This window comes from Cygnus atratus, chromosome 2 (genome assembly GCF_013377495.2).
Source record: "Cygnus atratus isolate AKBS03 ecotype Queensland, Australia chromosome 2, CAtr_DNAZoo_HiC_assembly, whole genome shotgun sequence".
NCBI classification, from domain to species: domain Eukaryota; kingdom Metazoa; phylum Chordata; class Aves; order Anseriformes; family Anatidae; genus Cygnus; species Cygnus atratus.
Genome location: NC_066363.1, coordinates 118,753,539 through 118,770,636, shown reverse-complemented (window position 1 = coordinate 118,770,636; position 17,098 = coordinate 118,753,539). Strand labels below are relative to the sequence as shown.

General features: G+C 34.8%; 1 protein-coding gene across 5 annotated transcripts in view; it reads left to right on the top strand.

Annotated features, from left to right (window-relative positions):
• Window positions 1–12,993, top strand: part of RB1CC1 (RB1 inducible coiled-coil 1) — an 81,099-nt gene extending 68,106 nt beyond the window's left edge. For 2 of the 5 annotated variants that reach the window (XM_050708893.1, XM_035553191.2), the window contains exons 19-24: window positions 939–990; window positions 2,318–2,365; window positions 6,297–6,355; window positions 8,168–8,304; window positions 11,372–11,442; window positions 12,021–12,993. In XM_050708893.1, the coding sequence (XP_050564850.1) occupies window positions 939–990; window positions 2,318–2,365; window positions 6,297–6,355; window positions 8,168–8,304; window positions 11,372–11,442; window positions 12,021–12,098 (445 nt within the window). In that variant the 3' untranslated portion in view covers window positions 12,099–12,993. The remainder of the gene's footprint in view (window positions 1–938; window positions 991–2,317; window positions 2,366–6,296; window positions 6,356–8,167; window positions 8,305–11,371; window positions 11,443–12,020) is intronic. The other 3 variants (XM_035553193.2, XM_035553192.2, XM_050708894.1) reach the window with 3 other exon arrangements.
• Window positions 12,994–17,098: the final 4,105 nt, after the last annotated feature.

The following is a 17,098-nucleotide window of genomic DNA, read 5'->3' as shown; positions in this document are numbered from 1 at the left end:
GTATGGGGCATTGTAGTAGAATTGCACAAAGCATGCTCTCATTCTTTGTGTGCACTGTTGGGTGTTCTAATGTACAAATGAGCATGTTTAACACTCCCTCCACCTTTGATATTATTACTAAGAATTTTCTTTTAAATGTACACATACAATTGTGGCATGACAGTCATCAGAAATGCATGGTTTTGATGGCTTTGAAGTAGACAGCCTTAAGGGCCTTGCAATTATAAGGCAGAAAACTACATCTAGGTGTATGAAATATAAATCAAGTGGAAGAAGAGCAATTCTAATTGCTAAGAGTAATTGTAATTGACCTAGGATGAGCTAGTAGAGTGTTTGCATTTTTTGGCTTATCTTTTGAACAGTGGCTGACTCATATCAAACACACAAAACTTCATGGTTGGTTGAGCATGTGACTGCTGTAGATTGCATAACAGTGTTCATGTATGAGTGGGAAGTGGAGATACCTGTCCTTGGTAGAAATTAGGCTAAATCTTGGGCTGAATCCTGTGAAATATTCAGAAATGGCCCCATTCTTCTTAAATGACCGCAAACTTTTTATCAGTAACTGAAAACTCACTGGATTATAGAGGGGGGAAAAAAAGCTTTTTCCTTTTTTCCTTTTTTCAAAGGTTCTGCCAGAAATATCAGTGCTGATTCTTAAACTACCTTTCTGTGCTGTAGTTTTTTTCTCCCCCAGCTTCTCAGCTACTTTCCCGATTCTTCTCTTTCCTGATTCTTTCTTTCCTAAATATATACCCTGCCTATATACTAGGAATGCTAGTACCAAAGTATTCTGTAAACTCTGAAGTAAGCTACTTATCATGCTAGCAGAATGACAGCATTCATCTGTGCGTGAATGAGAAGGGGGGAAAAGCACTTTAGAGTGTGTGGGGAAAAATATTGCTTTTAATGTACCCATTTTCTTTTTTCTCTTTTAGTGAAAATGTCCATATGTCTGAAGAAAAACAGAGGATCATGTTGTTAGAAAGAGTGAGTAGATTATTTGTGAGATTAAGAATTACAGCTAATTATTATAAATGTCTGTTATGTACTCTGGTGCAATATCGCATCAGCAAAGCTTATAAATATCATTTCGAGGAATGCTTTCTGTTTGTATGAATTTCAGATTGGTATAAGTGAAGTCATTCAAAGTAAGTATTAATAGACTGTATTTATACCAGGCCTAACTTAATGCTCATTTATACTTCATTCTGTTTATATAGATTTCGGGATAAATGAGTCATGTGTAGTATTTCTTCTTTTGGAGTAACAGTTCATTGATCTAGGGAATTTTTTACCATGGAAAAAATAGTTTGCATTTTCAAATCAAGGCATCCAAAACAGTTGGACGTGAATCAAGGTTGGTTTTATGCGTTTCCTTTGGAAACAGGTTACTTCTACTCTTAGACTGTTACTACTTAGATGATTTTAGTTCTACCTGGGATGCATTATAATCCTAATTTTGCTTCTGTAAAAAGTGAGATAACACCTGTTTTGAATGTTCATATTAACGATTTTCTGACTTTACAGTAATGCTCCTACATTAAGTATTTATTTAATGTGCAGGTTAGGTTTGTAAGTTTAAAACTAAGACTCGCGCCCCTGCCTCTCCCAAATAATATATGTTAATTTAATTTTTACTTCTGTTACACCTTTTATTTTGAATGTAACTTTCAGCATACATTAAATTATGGAACCTGTTTGAAATAAGCTTTTTACTTATTTGTAAACAGTTAAATTAATCCTCAGTGATTAAACTGAAATCTTTCAGGTTCTGGTCATTTTTAACAATCTAGTCATATTTAACTCCTCTCTAGTTGCCTTTTTTTTTTTTTTGCCTCTTCAAAATTGAAACCCGAGTTTCAGTCTTTAGCCTTCAGTTTTTTAGGATCACTTAGACTGAATTCTGTGATCATCAGGAGAACTTGAATGTTGAACCACATAATGCGAGTGACTGGATGTTTCTGATTAGGACTACTTGCACGTTTTATTCTGTATTCTGCTTGCAAAGGATTTGTCATGGTTAGTAGCTAGCAGCCACAAAATAGTAATATATATTTTTTTCTGTTTTATCAATGGCATGTTTTCAAGTTAAGGAGAATGAGTGTGGAGATAAGCATAGTTTAACAGTAGTAATTGCTGGCCTTTGATCTTTGCACAAGTCTTCATTCAAAATATGTTTTGATACTGTTTTAAAACTGAAGCAAGTAAAGATTTCTATTGTGCAACTACTCTGGAACTGGTAGTGTCAACATTATTTAAGATGTGTATACTGTACAAGTTGTATTAGTTAATCAGATAAGATTTTTTCTTTCAGACTTTGCAGTTGAAAGAAGAGGAAAATAAGAGATTAAATCAAAGATTGGTAAGTGTTTGTGCAATGCACATCTCTTAAGTACCTTAAAAAGATTACAAATTTTAAATTTGTTAAAATTCGTTTAAATATAAAAATGTGGTTTATTAACTACAAAAGTGTTTTAAATGGTAATGCAAGTGGCAAATTGGTGATCTGATAACCTTTGAGTTACCTCAGTTTAGCAGTTTTCCCATAGAACGGATGAATATGATTGGAGAGACTTCTTCCCAAAGAGCGCAGACTCTCCAGCCTTGGTGTGGGGGGACTAAATTTCAGTGTCACCAAGGCTAAGTTCTTTGAGAACAGTAGATTGAAAGTCAGTTTACAAGTTTATATATATGCCTGCACATTAAGCATATCTAGCAATAACCAGGAGATTGTTTTTGGAAAACTGTTTTTTGATGTTAGCATTTTAGAGGATTTTTTGTTAGTTTTTAATTTTCAAAACAGGGATGCAGCACATTAGAATCCAACAGTGCTGTTGGTTCTGTCACATTTCTGTTACAAAGTGCTTTTAAGTTATAAGCCAAAAATCTAATTATCCTAATAAAGCATTCAGAATACTCAGAGACCCTTCCACCTGCATCTGTATTTTTATCAAATGTGAAACTTTAATTTTGCTTAGCTACTGAAAATACTAAGTCATCATTTTTAACTTATATGCTGAAATATTAGTCAATGCCTAAGGAAGGATAGAGAATATGCTGACAGAGTTCCTTTAATTCATGAACTATGAATCCTTATCGATTTATTTAGCTACAGCATAGTATTGCTAGCAGATCTTAACCTTAATTTAAAAAAAAGGTTTATACAGGAAATTGTTAGTTCTACTGGCAGTTGAGTGGTTGGACTGGCCATGGAGATATCCATTTATTTAAATCAACATATATCTAGGAATTTTGTAAGAACTGGTATCTGTGTGGTTGGATGAAGTTACATGTCATAGCAAAAGTGTTTAAATTTCTTCAGTTACATAACAGCAGTCAGTTTTCTGTCTGGGATAGGATTGAAATTTGGTTTAGAATTTCCTCCTATTCTCCTGTTACACATTCAGGTATTAAATGATTTTTTTTCAAAAGCTTTCCATTCCACATTAAAACATGTCCTTAAAAATCCTTCTGTTACAGATCATAAATGATTGCAATACCTTTTAAAGCATATTTCCTCATATTTGTTCGTTCAGAATGCTAATAAAGTGCACACAAGGCATTTCTGTATAACAAATGCACTGGACCGTCTGCTAAACTTCTCTGTAGTATCCTGAATTAAATTCTGGATCTTTTGTCATCTAAGAGTAAAATTAAATTGAAGAAAGTCTGGTGTTGTACAAGATAAATACAAAATTATTTTTGTTAGTGTAATTAATAACAAGCAGTATAGGAGAAATTAGCAGATCATTGGTGTCTAAATCTATTCAAAATTAATTTCTAAATGGGCATGAGAACATACCTTCTCGATTCCTTCCATGTAGGTCAGCTGTTTCAAAAATAAAACATTTAGTCGTCTCTTCCTCCTCCTCTTTCTCACCCCCTTCCCAATACTCTTCTAAAGCTAAAATATACATCAACGTTAACATATCAATATTTATTTATATCCAGCTACCTCAGATAAGGAACCCAGAAGGTGTACTGCATAATAAAAGAATCTTTACAGGTGACTGGATTTTGCAGTAAAGTTTTTGGGTTACCTCTTTTAGCAATACAAGATAAAAAGGAGCTTCTTTTAATGACAGGAATGTTGTTACAGGATTTTCATTACTTTATATGAGCTTGAAAAAACTTCCATTTGTGTGTTTGGTTTATATGGCAGGGTCTTGGTAGTGGGGCAGCTTCAGGGGTGGCCTCTCTGAGAAGAGTCCAGAAGCTGCCCCATTTTAGATAAGGGCCAGTTTCAGCCAGCTCCAAAGGAACCTGCAGCTGGTCAGAGCTGAGCCAATAAATGATGTTTCTGCCTCTGAGAGCAGATTTAAGAAAGGAGGAAAAAAGGAGCAGGTGGATGTGGCCTGGAGGAGGCTGCAGCCCATGGAGAGCCCCCGCAGGAGCAGGCCCCGGGCCGGAGCTGCAGCCCGTGGAGAGGAGCCCACGCAGGAGCAGGGGGTCTGGGGGGAGCTGCCGCCTGTGGGGGACCCGTGCTGGAGCAGTTTGCTCCTGGGGGATGGAGCCCGTGGTACGGAGCCATGTGGGAGCAGTTCTTGAAGAGCTGCTGCCTGTGGGCAGCCCCCGCAGGCTCAGTTCGGGAAGGACGGCATCCCGTGGGAGGGACCCCACGTGGAGCAGGGGCAGAGAGTGACCGTGAAGGAGCGGCAGAGACGAAGTGTCAGGGACTGACCGCAGCCCCCATTCCCCTGTTCCCCTGTGCTGCTTGTGGGGAGGAGGTACCTTCTTCTACCTCCTATGGGAGGAAGGTGGGTTTAGTTTTTCTCACTCCTCTAGATTGTTAGTAATAGGCAATAAATTATATTAATTTCCATATGTTGAGTCTGTTTTGCCCTGGATAATAATTATTGAGTAATCTCCCCATTCTTATCGCAACCCTTGAGCCCTTGCCATTGTGTTTTCTCCCCATTTCCCTTTGAGGAAGGGGAGAGAGTGGTTGTGGTGGAGTTCAGCTGCCCACCCGAGTAAAACCATCACAATTTAAGCTATTTGAACTCTAGTTAGAGTATTCTTAAGCTTTGCCTAGTTGTAGTACAAATGTATTTAATGCTCTCGTTTGTTCTGTGCTTTGTCTTTAAGTTAGAAATTAATGAAAAGGTACAAGTTAGCTTGCATTTTAATTTAAATTTAACAATCCAATTAAATGAAAAACTTTAGTCTTAACATCTAAAGAAAACTCTCAAATATTTTTAGAGAAAAATCTAAGTACATGATAAGCAGGTGACAACTTTTCTTGTTAGATGCAACTCTTTTCAAGTAAGAGAATTACTATGCGAGTCAAATGAATCTAAGAAAAAAAGAGTCTGAAGTCGGACTACATAAAGAAAACTGCTGAGAGGGTCATCAAAAGTCAGGAAGTCAGGAGCTTTTTGTGTTGTGCTGGATTCAGTAACCTTGATTTGTCTAGCCATTTATACATAAATGATCCAGAAAGTAGGAACCAAGGGAAAAACTACTGAACCTTTAATCAGAGTTTCTACAGGGCACTTATCAAAGTGGAGACAATTGTATAAATTTACATCAGATTAGCTTCTCTTTCTAGTTGCTTGTATATGGGTTGGTATACCTTTGTAAATACAGAGCAGTAGCTTTACCCATTTTCATTTCTTATTATATCATGGTTACTGCTGATAGTGTATGTACACAGGGTCATTTTTGCATCTAATTTACTTTGTTACAGTTGGTTTGTGTGTCAGTATTAGAGGAATTTAAACCGAATTAAAGGCGAATACTGCATTTATAGGAGATGAGAATGATGTGCAAAAACTCTCATAATTAAGCCTTTGTTTGGTCTTAGTACATCTAACTACAATTTTACTCCAGGGGATCTTGCTTTATTACAATAAACTTCGGATTGTGTGACAATCCTTTGTAAACCCAAGATCCCCATACTGAATTTATGGCTGTTAGACAAATATAACATTCAGAGTTTAACTTCTACTATTTTACCATCAGACTTCTTAGAATGCCAGTGGATTCTGTGTTAGTGTGTAGCTATATCATAGATTTTCTGTATACCCAGAACAAATTTTCAGTAGCACTGATCTGTAAAGCACTTCTCATCCTTAATAACAAGGGAGATACCAGCTATTTCATAAAGGTAGTTATTTTAAAAAAGCTGCTACAGAACAAGCTGAAAGAAAGATGCTTTTTTCTTGAGTGAACATGATCTACAAGAGCAGGCAGGTTTGAAAACAAATGATTTATTTCAACCATATTGTTGCCTGCTGTTTACATTTCATCATAGCTTGCCAATTCTTTATAGCTTTTTTGTTTTTTTATAGATGTCCCAGAGCATGTCTTCAGTATCCTCAAGACATTCTGAAAAAATAGCAATTAGAGAGTAAGTACATATTTGTTTTCCTATAGTCGGATGTGCCTTCAGTAATAAGTTGTTTAAAGAATGTCACAGTTCTTCTGTCCATTCTCTTTGATGGAAAGGTGTATAGATCATCTTTATAGCTTACACATCAGCTATTGAACCATGCCAGTTCAGCATAAATCAAAATTTATAAACATTTCTTTTTAAAAAGGCCTTTCTGAATTCATTATTGAATTTTTGATTTCTTGATTTCCCTGCCTTTCTTTACGCTGTTCATAAGGCTAGTATTTCATGGGATTTCTAGAATGCATCCAGTATTTTCTTTTAGATTTACTTTTTGTTTAGTTATCTTTCTGAAATCATGCTAAGAAAAAGTAGAAGGAATGCTATTAATCCTGAATCTGTATAGTGCTCCATTGTATTTCAGTAGGAATTCTACTTTCCTAAAATCTTTTGACTTACCTTGAGAGAATGAAATTAACTCAAATATTATGTATTATGGAACTGTTAACATGTGAAGTTGTTGCTTGTGTGGGTGTGTGCATGTGTCAATTGTTGAAAAATACAAAAGCTACAGACAGTTGTTTTCAAGTAATATTTCAGTTTGAGATTGAGGAACATCAGAAGTGATTTTTCAAAAAAAAAAAAAACAAAACAGATTATTCCTATAATGTTTTCTGAACTGCACCAAATTGCATTTTTACTGTAACAAGGGCAGTATGTACAGAATCAACCTTTCCTTTGAGCATCTAAATATTATGGCAGTTCTCATGGTATTCTCTGGGGAGAAAAATATTATGAAAAAAGAATTCACCTGTCCAGGAGAAATATCTTTTGAGTCATAGTCTGTTGTCATGATCAGAACAGGGAGAAAAGCTGGAAGTGTTACTTAATCTGAAAGTGTGCATTCAAGCATATGAGCTATATTTCTCTCCAGATTTACTTGTCTATACCTGAGTATCTTTCTGCCCCTCCCCCCCCCCCCCCCCCCCCCCAAAGAAGTGTTTCCCCCTTTCTTTGACACTTCCTCCCCCACGTTCAGTATAATAGTAATAGTATAATAGTATTTATTCTTAGTGTTCTCATGGTTTAATGCTTAATTTGTAGCTATTTCAGACTTCATTTCATTCACGGGTAATTAAATTACTTCCAACACATTTGCACCGTGAAACAAATTGGAGACAGAAATTCTCTGACTTCTGTCACTGAAACTTGCCTGAAAAACTTTGTGGCTTGTGTTAACCTGCTGTGAAGAAGGAGACTTTTGAAACTTTTTATGTAGTCACCAAAGTATCTGTTTTTATCCCTTTGGTCAGAGTCAGATGAATATTTCATCCCTTCTTTGTCCTGCATGCCTAAAATTTTAAGATATCTACGTAAATGCTTTGCAGTATTTTTATATGTGATCAAATGTGTATTTATATGTGATCAAATTAACTACAGTTTAAAACATCAAAAGGCTGTTTGTAAATACTGTGGTACAGTGGTCATCATCATAAGTATGGGTGAATATAAATCAATTTAAAAAAAGACCTTAGTATTTTGTTAGGTATTCTTGTTTATATTTTAAAGCAAAGCTGTCAGTTCTTTTGAAAAAAATAATAAGAGCTGATGGATATAGAAAAACATTTCAAAAACTTACTTTTTAAACAGTAGAGTTTTTGTTGACTCCAGAAAATACAAAATGTATATGAATTGGCATAACAAGTAGAAAATTCTGTGTTGGTTTGCAGCTTAATCTCATCCTGTGCAGTATGTGGAAAAATATTTCGTGTAATTTATGTAGTCTTAAACTTTCGTGCTTTTTTTCACTAAATTCCTTAATATCTCTAGTTTTCAGGTTGGCGATTTGGTTCTAATAATCTTGGATGAAAGGCATGACAACTATGTATTATTTACTGTTAGTCCAACCTTGTATTTCTTGCACTCAGAATCTCTTGCTGCACTGGATCTCAGACCAGGTGAGTGTGGTAAGTGTCAAATTATTTTCAATATTTGTCTTCCTACAAATAACGCTTAAATTTCTAACACTTAGTAAGTGATATAAATACGTATGTGGTAAATACAAGTGTGTAATATAAATAGCTACTAGCTTTCTTTGTAGCTTTTGCTATTTGATACTAAATGTTTTTCAACACAGAACACTTCAAAATTTTATGTAGGTATTGATATCTCTGAAAAAAGAAAAGAATATCTGTATCTTCAAGCTGTAATAAATAAATGCCAATTTTATGCACAGCCAGTGTATATTAACATAGAATCATAGAACGGCCTAGGTTGGAGGGGACCTCAAAAGAACATCACATCCAACCTTTTGTAGAAAAAAGGAGCCTGGATGAGATTGTCTAGCACCCTGTACAGTAGCATCTTGAAAACCTGTAGTGATGGGGAATTCTACCACGTCTCTGTGGACTCCAGTGATTGATTCTTCTCACTGTAAAACATTTTTCTTATATCAAGACAAACCTCTTCCAGTGCAGCTTGTACCCATTGCCCCTTGCATTCTCCATGTAGCTGTTTGTGAAGAGATCCTCTGTCCTCTTTGCAGCTGCCCTTTAAGTACTGGAATACTGTGAGGTCTGCCCAAGCCTTTTGTTCTTTAGGGTCAAAAGACCTGCCTACAGCCTTTCCTCATAGGGCAGCTTCGCCAATCTTTTGATCATTTAGGGAAAACATTCTGTCAGGCCACTTAGCTGTTCAGTATCAGCAATAACAGTGTGTAATCGTGTAGGTCTCAGGCCTATTATTATGTGGAATTTGTTTTCAGTGTCTTTTTTATTTGGTGAGGATAGCAAATGCAAAACTCGTAACATTTCTGTCAAAACTGTGCATACTCAGTTCTTATTTTTAATACGTGACTTTATGATGCTCTTTAAAGATTATATTTGGATAAAATGTGTTCTCTTTCTAGCTCATCTTCTGTGAAGTGACTTGATTTTAGGTTCATGTATTTACGGCCCTAAATATGTGTCTATAATAAAATGTAAGCTGTAGTATAGGGGGATTTGTAAGCAATTTTTTTTGCTGATAAATTTTTTCCACTGTATTTACGTGGTGTTTAGCAGGACTCATTATTCTTCAGAGAGTAGTTTCTATACCTTTTGTTTATGTCCAGCTTGGTGGTACATTTGCTTTTTCCCCTGTTTAATCTTCACGTTATTCGTTGGCGATTTTTGGCAGCTACGTAAACTTAACTAAATTGAAGTATTAATCTTTCAGATATCAGGAAAAAAACAATGTTTAGTGCATTACAATAAACCATGCTAAATTAAATAGATTCATGTAAATGTCTTTATCTATCACAGCTAATTATGTTTTGCAAACCTCCCCATCCCACCATGCTCCACGTCTTTGTTGCAGAAATATCTAAGAGTGTGCATCAAAAGGAACTTTATTAATTCTGACTTATCAGTGAAAATGTATATCTGCTGTTGCTTGTCAGAAGCTGTTAATTTATACTCAAGCAGCAGACCTCGTTATGGATTTCAGTTACAATGAAAGATAAGACCACAAAGTTCTAACTGAATTCAGAAACTATTGAAGAATCTGTGCTGTATGTTTTATCTTACATGTCTGGGCAGAATTCCTATCTTACAGAGATAATGCAGTCTAAAATACAGTCTAACAATGGCATTAGTATTGCATATGTAACTGTGAAATATGACTTTCTTACTGTTGGTTTACGTACATAAGGTAACCGCCATTTCAGTTTGTATATTATTCTGAGTATGCAGTTCACTGAACTCTGTTTTTGAACGGACTTAGTTTGTTCTGTCCTTACCACTTGCTAACCAGAGGTAGTGTTAAGCTTGAGAAAACTGCACGTAAAACAACCATGAAGACTTACCTTTGGAACACATTTATTTCTAGCTCAGTATTTCAAGAAACAGTGTCTTGATTCTATTTCTGTATCAGAAAAGTAGGGAAAATGAAATAAAGGTTACTTCAGTATTATTTGTGACAGATCAGAATTGGTGTGGACCTAGGTACTACAAATTATTGCTTTAAGGTCTTCCAAAAACAACATAAATCTGACCTTTGGTACCAACACGTATAAATTGTTAATATTTTAGTATAGATCTCTACAACATTAAGTGTCAGGGACTTAGGCTGTCATAGTCCTCCATTAAGAACACTTAGAATGTTAGGATGATGCTGAAATTGGTTGGAAGACTGCAGGATTTGTTTTGTCACACATTGTCTGGATATGGAAGTTTTAATTTGCAAATTTCAGGAATGGATGGCATCTTTCTAATTTTTGTGAATTTAATGAAGTCCACCAGACAAGCAAATTCAAAAAAAAAAATCTAGTATTTAAATCACAATATATTGTTGTACAGCATTCAGGTCAGATATGAATATGTCCTACTGATATGTAGGAGCTTTGAGCAGAATGGAATCTGCTTTATTATTAATAGCCAAATTAATTTTGAAGAGAAAGATTAAAACTTCAAACACCGGTTCTTGAGTGACTTATCTTCTAGTTACTAGATCCAGCTTTTCATAGATGTGTTTAGAAAGCACTGATTATGCAGAGCATGTTCATTCAGTCTGTTTTTGATACTTTATTCATGCCATGATCATTGATAAAATATATATAATTTCTTGGAATAATAGACAAGTACATGTCCTTACTCTTACTGGAATCTATAAATGCTGAAAGTTTTATATGGAAGACTTTCAATCCTTTGAAATACATCAAGAAATTCTCATCCTAAATCTGACTAAAAGGTCAAACAAGGTTGACTAGAATAATTCTGAGTCATTAAATTTTCAATTTTGATTTGGTTTTCTCATTGCTGATTTTAATTTTTCAAATAAAGTTTGAACTGAAACATTGTTTTTATTTGAAAATGCCAGTAACCCCATTTTGACACCTTTGAATTTCTTATTTTTTGTGGCTTTAACTTTTTTTATATGGTTTTTGAACAATTCATGTTTTCAAGGAGAATGTTAACAAATAATTTTTAACTATAGTTAATATAATGTCCTGTTGTCTGTAGTTGACTATCCAAAATAAGCATATTGTCTCTTTAGCTTCAGGTGCATCTAGGAGACCTTGGGTGCTAGGAAAAGTTATGGAAAAGGAATATTGCCAGGCAAAAAAGGTAAGCAAATTGGAATAGAAACATCATCTGATTACATTAATAGAGAAGAAAAACAGATTAAATGTTTGTACCGATTATAAAACTATACTCTTCACATAATGAGTACTTCAGTATAGAGATTGTCCAGGATTCTGCCATTCTTGCTATATTTTTTGAGTCAGTGAATAGCAAGAGAAGGGGAAGTAGAAAAAAGAGTAAGTGAGCAAGTGGCTTGGGTAGGTTTGTCTCTGGAAAACCTGCCTGTGTGATTAAACTTCATGTTTATGTTTGGATCCTAGTGACTATTTCCATCAACCCTGTGTAATAATATTTCAATGACCTGTAGGGTACAATTCCTAAACTTCCGTTCAGTTACTAGTAAGATTTTGGTACCTTGAAACCATCGGAATTTTACTGGAATCAGGGAAAATGATGAGGTGTCTTTGGAGACCCAGATAAGGCAATACTTTAGTGTGAAGAGATACAGAGGAACCTTGCCCGGGTCTGGCAAACTTAGAGGGATGGGAGTCAGTTTTTATTTAAAACAAAAAACAAAAATAATCCTCTGATTACATTTCTGATGTGCTTTTTTTTTGTAGGCACAAAACAGATTTAAAGTTCCTTTGGGTACAAAATTCTACAGAGTGAAGGCAGTACCGTGGAACAAGAAAGTATAACACAACAGAATTTCAGTTCATTTTGTCTCCATTCTTTTTTGACTTGTCCTTCAGTGCTTGTTCATCGCTCCGAATACCAGGCCATGTTTTTATACTGAGGTCATGTGACAAGATACTTCACTGATGTACTGCTTTTACTTTTTAACAGGTCACATTTTAGAAACAAGAATTTCATCAGAATCTCTGGCCCTGTTCCAATTTTTTTACCCAGATAACTTTAGGAGTGTGGACCAAATGAGTTCATTTTCTCAAAGGGCAACCACGTGCAACATGGTTTGTTAGCCATGTTAATTGCCTGTTAAATATACATTAGCTTGTATTTAGGTGTTAAATGTTAGTTACCATTATTACCAGCATATGTCCTTTTGTGAAATCATTATCAAAGTACTTGCACTCTTTAACAGATTCTTTATATGTGTAAAATTCATCAACTATTTAAAGAGGAGTGTTCATTGCATGCAGATAATCATATAATTTTTCTTCAACATGAGTTTGCCTCAGTAGATGAATAAAAATAACTACTGCAACTTGTTTCATTACATGAAAATGCTCTTTAATGTTTAAAAAAAAGTAATTTGATGGACTGATTTTGGAAATCAGTCACAGTTATTAGATCTGCAATCTTCAAAAGCACTTTCGATGGATTGATCACACAGATTCTGAAGGGAAGACTCACATGCTGTTTATTCAAAGTGAAGTGCTTGTTCTTCCCAACAAACCAGAAATCTTGTATTAATCTATTTAGAAAAATCATATTGATGAAATTGTATTTCATGGTTGAGTTTCAGGAAAAAACTCATTGTACATTAACCCATACAAGAGTCATTTAAGTAACAAATTATTGTAATTGTAAAAGACATGTAGAATTTTAAAACAATAAAGATTTGAAACTGTATGTTTGAAGCATTTGTGTGCCTTTTAAATATTAACTTTCTATAATGTTTATTTCATGTTAATCTGTTGTAGCTTTTATCTGATTACTCAAAAGTTTCATTACAACTACATTTTCACCAGAAGGAGTTAGTGTTCAACAACATTCAGTAATTGCCTTGTAATAATAAAAAGAGCTTAAGTAGGTAGATACTAATTTTGTTAGCAAATAAGACTGATAACGTGACATTTTTAAAAACAATTATACTGGCTACAGTTTAAAAATATAGTCTACTTTATTCTGTTTCATTTTTTCAATAATACTATAAGAAGACACACCACAAATGAGTAACCAGTTGAAAGAGAAATTCTGGATTCAACAATAAGCTTATGTCTAGGACTTAACTGATATAATTATGTAACGATAATTTGTCTTCGGAAGGTATAGAGTTGAGGAAGAGAAAAGATAAAGAAATGATCACATGAAAATGTCGATGCTTCTGCCGGTATGTTGAAAATATTATTCCTTCAGACTAGCTAGTTCACTTGAATACCCAGAAAATCCTGTGTCTGATTTACTTTAAAACAAGCAAACAAACAAAAATTAAATTCAGATTTTAATTTTTTTAAATTAGGAAATGTGTAGACTTGGAATTGTATCTCACCTTTAATTAAAATAAAACTAAGACAGTTAATCTCTGGAAAATAGGATGGCATTTCGCCAAGTCTTTTTCCAACCTGACACTTAAATTTGCTAGTTGATGGATGGACTTTTTTAAAGCTACTTATTTAAAAAAAAAAAAAGTGCCTTGTTCTTCCGGAACAATATTACCATACTTGAGTATTACCCAGTGTCAAATATGTAAATAACATTAATCTATAAAGCAAGTTTAAAGGTCCTGTAGTCAGTTGGGTCAAGTGGTTTACGAAGGTGCACACATAGCACTATTCATTCCTTCTAATAAGCTGTGTGTTCAGTTGCCTTGATACTTTTACTCCACTGAAAAAATTTCTCCAGTCCTTAGATAATCTTCCTACTGCTTTGAGCCTTATTTGTCTTTTAGGGACTCATCTCCTAGAAGCCACTAGGCCTAGCTATGAGGCACAGAGTCCTTCTATTTCTAGGAGAATGGTTACTCCTTGAGTAGCAGTGGATCTGCATAATAGTGTGTAGTCCAGCACTACAATGTAAAATCCCACTCTGCCATTATTGAATTGTCTACTTCAAAGATAAGTAAAAGGTTCCCCAGAGCCATCTTCATGGAGAGAAGGATGTGTTTGTGAAGTTCTAGATTGGATAAAACTGTAAACTATTACGGGCTTACAGAACTATGCACCTACAAAACACTACTTTTAGGGCATTCAAAAATTAAATTGTGTTTCTGGTACTCCAGCCTTTAAGACAGCACCAAGGTCTCTGTATCTTGCTACATTTTGGATGACATTAGGTCATTGCAGCTGCTTGGATTATCTTCTTGAGTGTACAACTCCGTACTGGGAATTTTTTAACAAAATAAAAACACTTTATCTTTGTCTTAAGTCTTAAAAGTCTGTGCTTTCATTTGAAATTAGTCAAAGTTGTTTGTGCAGATTGAAATTATATGTAACTTTTATGTGGACAGTAGCAGTAGTGATGCATGGTGCTACAAAAGTTGGCTTGATTTCCTTCTGATTTCTATCTTATCATAGACAAAAATGTGACTGATGCTTATAGAACCAAGAAACACACAAGCAATTTCTGAGTGTGAACTTGTGTTTAGCCTAAATACTTTGATTAAAATAAAGTACTGTAATGCAAACCATGAGGGCAGAAAAAAGTCCTTCCCTGCTGATATCTGCCACTTAAAAGAATACCAGGATATAGCTGTTATTTTTACATGACATCATACTTCTAAAATGTAAATAACCAGCAATGGCTTTGGTTTTTAGGAATATTTGTCATGTGTTTCATTTTATAATCTTTATGTATATTCAAAATGGAAATTCTGTCAAACAAACTCCTAACATATTCAGTAATGATTCTGAACAGTCATTGAAAAAAATTTAGTTTACATATTTTTTGTATGTCACAGCCTTACTGGTTCTTGAAACTATGCTTGTTATGCACCACCTATGTGTTTCATCTTGCTCCATAATAAAACTTTGTATATAGCTATATAATTTGGAGGAACAGCATATTCAGAAGTGGTGGGGGAAGGCTGGGAATTAGTTAGGTCATGAGAGATTTCTTTCATTGTTTTGTGTGTGGCTGTGTGTTGGAAATGTATTTGACTTTTTTAAAAACAAACCCTCTTGTGCTACTGCTAATATATATTTAGTCTGTAAGTCTGGCTTTTAACAATAGCAACTATATTTTGAAGTGCAAAAAGTAACATGAAGAGTGGATAAAGTTGATTAAGAGCAAACCTTATCCTGTAGACTTAAACAGAAAGGAGGTGATAATTTAAAAGGACTTTAAAAAAAAAAAAAGTCTTGGAAGTCTGTATCTGAGTGCTCTGAGAGTTACGTGGCTTTTGCACCTCTGCTGCTGTACGTCTCCAGTCAGGCGCTTGTGCTGTTAAGAATTCATTTGTGGTTCATTTGAATCTTAAGATGGCCAATGAGTAAGACTGATTAAGCATACACAGAAGTATACGTGTTTCCCTAAATATAGCTGCCGTTACATATGTTGTATAGCAGGACTGGAAAGTATGCCCTTCGCTCTGCAAAATTATTCTGTGCCATTTTGTAGTACAAGATTTCCTCCGTACCCAATATTCCAGCCTTTCTTTTTCTGTGGAGTTTCAGCTAGAAACTATGTTGGCTGTAAACAGCAAAAATTGAATAGTAGTTTGTAGTGCTTACTCATTCTGGTAGATTTTTCATTAATAAGCTGTAATACAGGGAGTTACCTTTGTACAATATGAAAAAGTTAATTTTAGTAATTTTAGAAATGGAGCATTCACCACACAAGAACTGTTCCCTTTTCAAGTTACATTTGGCTATTAAACTTCAGTAAGCTATCTCGGTACTGTGTTTTAAGGTCACAGTGTCTTAATATCACTTTACAAGCCATTCCACAGTCCTAAAGCAATGATGATAAATTAGAAATGTTAAACAGTTACTTCCTTTAGCACTCACTGTAATTAAATCACTTGTATTAACAACATCCATATATAATACTGAGGAGTAAGGGAAAGTCTAGTCCTGTATTCCAAGTAGCTACTGGCAAAGAATTCAGTTCAGTGTTAACATGCTCAAGTGGTGTCAGAATTGCAGGACAGTTAAGGTTTGGAAGGGATCTCTCAAGGTCAGCTTGTCCAAACCCCTGCTCAGGCAGAATTGCAGGGACATTTTCACCAGAGGATTTGAGATTAAAACTAATTTGTTCAATTGAACAAACTCAAAATGTTCAAAATGTTCAATTTATTTCCTTTGTTTTGAAAGCTGGATTGAAACTGATGGTATAATTTGGGTAATTTTAAAGTTTTCTAGTTTTCCCCTCAAAAAAAAAATCATAGGTAAATACTGGCTTTTAGCATGTTTTTGTTTTACAATATTTTTTTTCTTAAGTAAAACAAACTTGGCTGCCAATTAATATTTCTATGGCTGCTCCCAGCAAATACAATATTTTTTTGTCCTATATGTTAATTCCATTTCATAGTTGTAGTATATTTCAAGCCATAAACATATGGCTTGCCACTGCAGTGCTGAATAGTCTGAATACGCTGAATATTCTGCTCCATATTCTTGTTTTAATCCTGTGAAACTGCTCCTGGGTGGCAGCCTTGCTTTTCTTTTCCTTCCCGACCTTTTGCTTGTTGGACTTAAATTTTGCCTTTTACCTATTTATCTTGGGACTTTTCCTAAGGCACCGCTTTCACCTTGTACTGAAAAACTTGCACTGGAAAAGAAAAAATAGGAGAATTATTGTGTAAGAAGCTGATGTTTCTGTAATAGGAGCAGTTTTGAAGGTGTCTTATAATCAAGAACTTGTAAAGGTCATCAGGGGGGTGTTAGAAGCTAGGTAGACACATTCATATAAAGTAATAAAACCTGTTTCTGCCCCAGATCTCTGCATGAGATCTATCTAGTCTGAACATGTGTGCAACAAATGCTTGAGTGATACTGACCTACTTGCTATATTTTGG